The 3,116-nt window shown below is 35.6% G+C and overlaps 1 protein-coding gene across 1 annotated transcript; it reads right to left on the bottom strand.

The window, feature by feature from the left end:
• Nucleotides 1–1,119: 1,119 nt before the first annotated feature.
• On the bottom strand, nt 1,120–2,872 carry LOC109206256 (xyloglucan endotransglucosylase/hydrolase protein 24-like). The gene is made up of 3 exons (XM_019369069.1): nt 2,536–2,872; nt 2,042–2,235; nt 1,120–1,657 (listed from the first exon to the last, which is right to left on the bottom strand). The coding sequence occupies exons 1-3, from the start codon at nt 2,800–2,802 to the stop codon at nt 1,300–1,302; spliced, it is 819 nt and encodes a 272-aa protein (XP_019224614.1). The 5' UTR covers nt 2,803–2,872; the 3' UTR covers nt 1,120–1,299.
• Between the last annotated feature and the right edge of the window lie 244 nt (nt 2,873–3,116).

Raw genomic sequence — 3,116 nt, 5'->3', positions numbered from 1 at the left:
ATTTCCGTTATTTGAGCTGCATATTTTACTTCGGGACTACGGAACGGTATTCCGGGAGATCCCCCTCTCTTGCATATTTACTTTGGGACTACGGACCGATATTCCGAGAGATCTCCCTGCACATTTATGTTTGGGACTACGAGACAGTATCTCGGGAGATTCCCTGTTGTTATCTCTGTGTACTGAACTGTTACCTTTATGATTTCATTCTTGTTAAATTCAGTCTTTATTTTACAGCGATATTTCATTATGTCTTGTTTTTATTATATATTTACCAGCAGGGCCTTGACTTGGCCTCGTCACTACTCGATCGAGGTTAGGCTTGGCACTTACTGGGTACTGTTGTGGTGTATTCATGCCCTTTCCTGCACATATTTTTCGTGCGCAGATCCAGGTACCTCCTAGCAGCCTTGTTCTTAGTGAGCCGGGACAGCTTAGAGACTTCAAGGTATATCTGCCGCGTCCGCAGACCTCTGAGTCCCTTTCTACTCTTTCCCATGTCATACACTTTCTGTATTTCCTTTTGTTAGACTCTAGAGTATAGAGATACTATTTTCTTTCTGTAGTTTGCTACTTGCGATGTTCCGGGTTTTGGGAGAGTTTATGTACATTTCGAGAGTTGGCTATTGTATATGCCGAGCGGCATCTCAAATGTGTTATTTAAGTTATTTGTTATTGTTAGTTGTTATCCTTTATGTTTTTTTTTTATTTTTCCGCAATTGTTAGGCTTACCTAGTCGTAGAGACTAGGTGCCGTCACGACAAATTCACGGAGGGGGAATTTGGGTCGTGACAGTTACGGTTCAGAATTCTAATCCTTTTAATTTACTGCATATTAATGATTAATAATTAGTGCATATTTGATAAATTTCTTAAGACGAATACAAGGTTTGGTCCAAAGCTATTGGGTTCGACCGAACTCGTAGCTAATGGGCTAGCTCTGCCCCGGTGCTTATGTAACATATTTTTGTGCTAAATGTATAGTAGGTAAAAGCTAACACTTGATATAAAAAAGAAATTAATGTGCAAATTAAGACTTAATTAAAAAATAAATATAGAAAACAATAGAAAAAAAAAAAACAAATTAATTGTACGAGAAACTAGTACTAACGCCCGCTTATAAAAAATATAGAGTATCAATTTCCACTGGTTAAACGAATTTGCTACAATGCTAACACTGTTTCAAATCTTCAATAATCAATGCATCTTCAACTTGTACAAAACAATATAATAAAAGAATCATTGCAATAGTTCATAGAGCTAATAATTAAATAAAGAATATATCCTATAGTAATATGTTTTACATAGCACAATCTGCAGGATATCCTTGTGGAAATCTTTTGGAATCATTGCAATAATTATAAACCATGTAATTCTTCTGCACCCATTTCAGCCTTTCTTGGCTTGTATTATCTAACTCTTCATTCAACCATGAATTGCTGGTGGCTGCAGAGGTTGAAGTTGCAGATTTGAAGTTTCTATAGGAAGCACTAAAGGGTGCTTTACTCCAATCAGTTTTAACAAGTCCACCTCTTGTAGCCCAATCATCTGCATTCCATAGACTTGAATATATTCTCATTGGTTGGTTTTTAGGATATGATACTCCAATTGATTCTGCATTCTTGTATTCTCTAATTGGTGTTCCATCCACATAAAATCTGTTCAACCAAAAAAACAAGAAAATCCCTAGTCAAAATTTATTTCCAAGAAAGTCAAAGATTTTGAAAAAAAAAATCTTTTGTTTAGATGGTTGTTACAAATAGTTTCACAATGTATAATTTTCTATTATATTATGTTGTATTGTATTATTATATAAAAAGATAGGGTAAAAGATAAAATGTGATTTATTTAATAATAAGGAAGGGCAAAATGAGAGAAAAAAATAAGGTAATGATGTAACAACACTGAATCGGTCGTTACATAAAGTGCACTTTTCGTCTCTATATAATGAAAGATTTAATGATACGATACAATAAAATATAAGTAACAATCAAAATAAATATTGTATTTAAAATAATAATACGATACAATAGGTAACTTACATGATGCGTTGTGGATTCCAGAGGATGGAATAGGTATGGAAATCAGCAGTAGGGTCAAACCAAAGATGGAATTGTTGTTCTCTGTTGCCTTTGCCTTGGCTAAATACATTAGTGTGAAGTGTATAAGGATCACCACTTAAATTTCCCAAGAATTCAAAATCTATCTCATCATGTGTAGGCCCTTGTGATGACAACTGCAATACATTCAAAAAATCAATTCCATTTCAACTCTCAATGAACATACTAGTTAAAAAATGATTTAGACCCCCCAAAAAAAAAAACAGCTCGGTGCATTCAGCTTTCGCTATGCACTGGATTCGGGGAAGGACCGGACTTCAAGAGTTTATTGTATGCAATCTTACCCTATATTTCTGCAAGATGCTGTTTTTACGGTTTGAACCCATAACTTACTGATCACATGGCAGCAACTTTACCAGTTACGCCAACGCTAAAAAATAACTTAAACCGGTAAAAAAAGAAGGAAAAACACTTACATAGTAAGCAGTAACAGTGCCAGCAGAATTGCCAGGGACAAGTTTGATCTGCATGTCTATTTTACCAAAGAGATATTCATTCTTGGATTGAAATCCTGAGCCTGAGATTTTGTCAAGTGATAGAGTTAGAAGCTCTCCATTATTTAGCATCTTTGCTCTGCCTTCACCCCATGTTATTTCAAAATTGTCATCAATACTACCCGCAATTGCAATAGCAAAAGCACTAACCATAAGAGTTAGTACTAATTTAGAAGTAAAAGAAGACATCTTTAATTCCTAAGATTTCAAGATTTTTCAAGTTTGTTTGGATGATTTAGAGTCGGATGACTAGGTGGGGTTTTATAAGGGTTTATACCCTCTTCTCTCCCCCCCCCTCACCCCCTCACCCCCCCCCCCACCACACACACCTCACCAACAAAGAAGTATAGCGTGTGGGGTTAGGCTAGAGGAAGTGAAGAGGAAAGTTCAAAGTAAAAAGAAAACAAGAAAAAAAGATGTGTATTGCTGGATACAGATAGTTATAGGTAATAAGTGGATAGGAAATGATGCCATAAAAAAGCTAAGTGACAGCCCATATATTA

This window comes from Nicotiana attenuata, unplaced genomic scaffold (assembly GCF_001879085.1).
Source record: "Nicotiana attenuata strain UT unplaced genomic scaffold, NIATTr2, whole genome shotgun sequence".
Lineage (NCBI taxonomy): Eukaryota > Viridiplantae > Streptophyta > Magnoliopsida > Solanales > Solanaceae > Nicotiana > Nicotiana attenuata.
The sequence above is the reverse complement of the archived record's forward strand: the minus strand, read 5'-3'. Positions and strand labels throughout refer to the sequence as shown.

Bases quoted from the DNA above. Each gene is read 5' to 3' on its own strand.
- LOC109206256 (XM_019369069.1), bottom strand. From the start codon at position 2,802: ATGTCTTCTTTTACTTCTAAATTAGTACTAACTCTTATGGTTAGTGCT. The intron at 2,236-2,535 runs GTAAGTGTTTTT...AATGTATTGCAG, and splicing joins GCACTGTTACTGCTTACTAT to TTGTCATCACAAGGGCCTAC. The intron at 1,658-2,041 runs GTAAGTTACCTA...TTGGTTGAACAG, and splicing joins TGGAATCCACAACGCATCAT to ATTTTATGTGGATGGAACAC.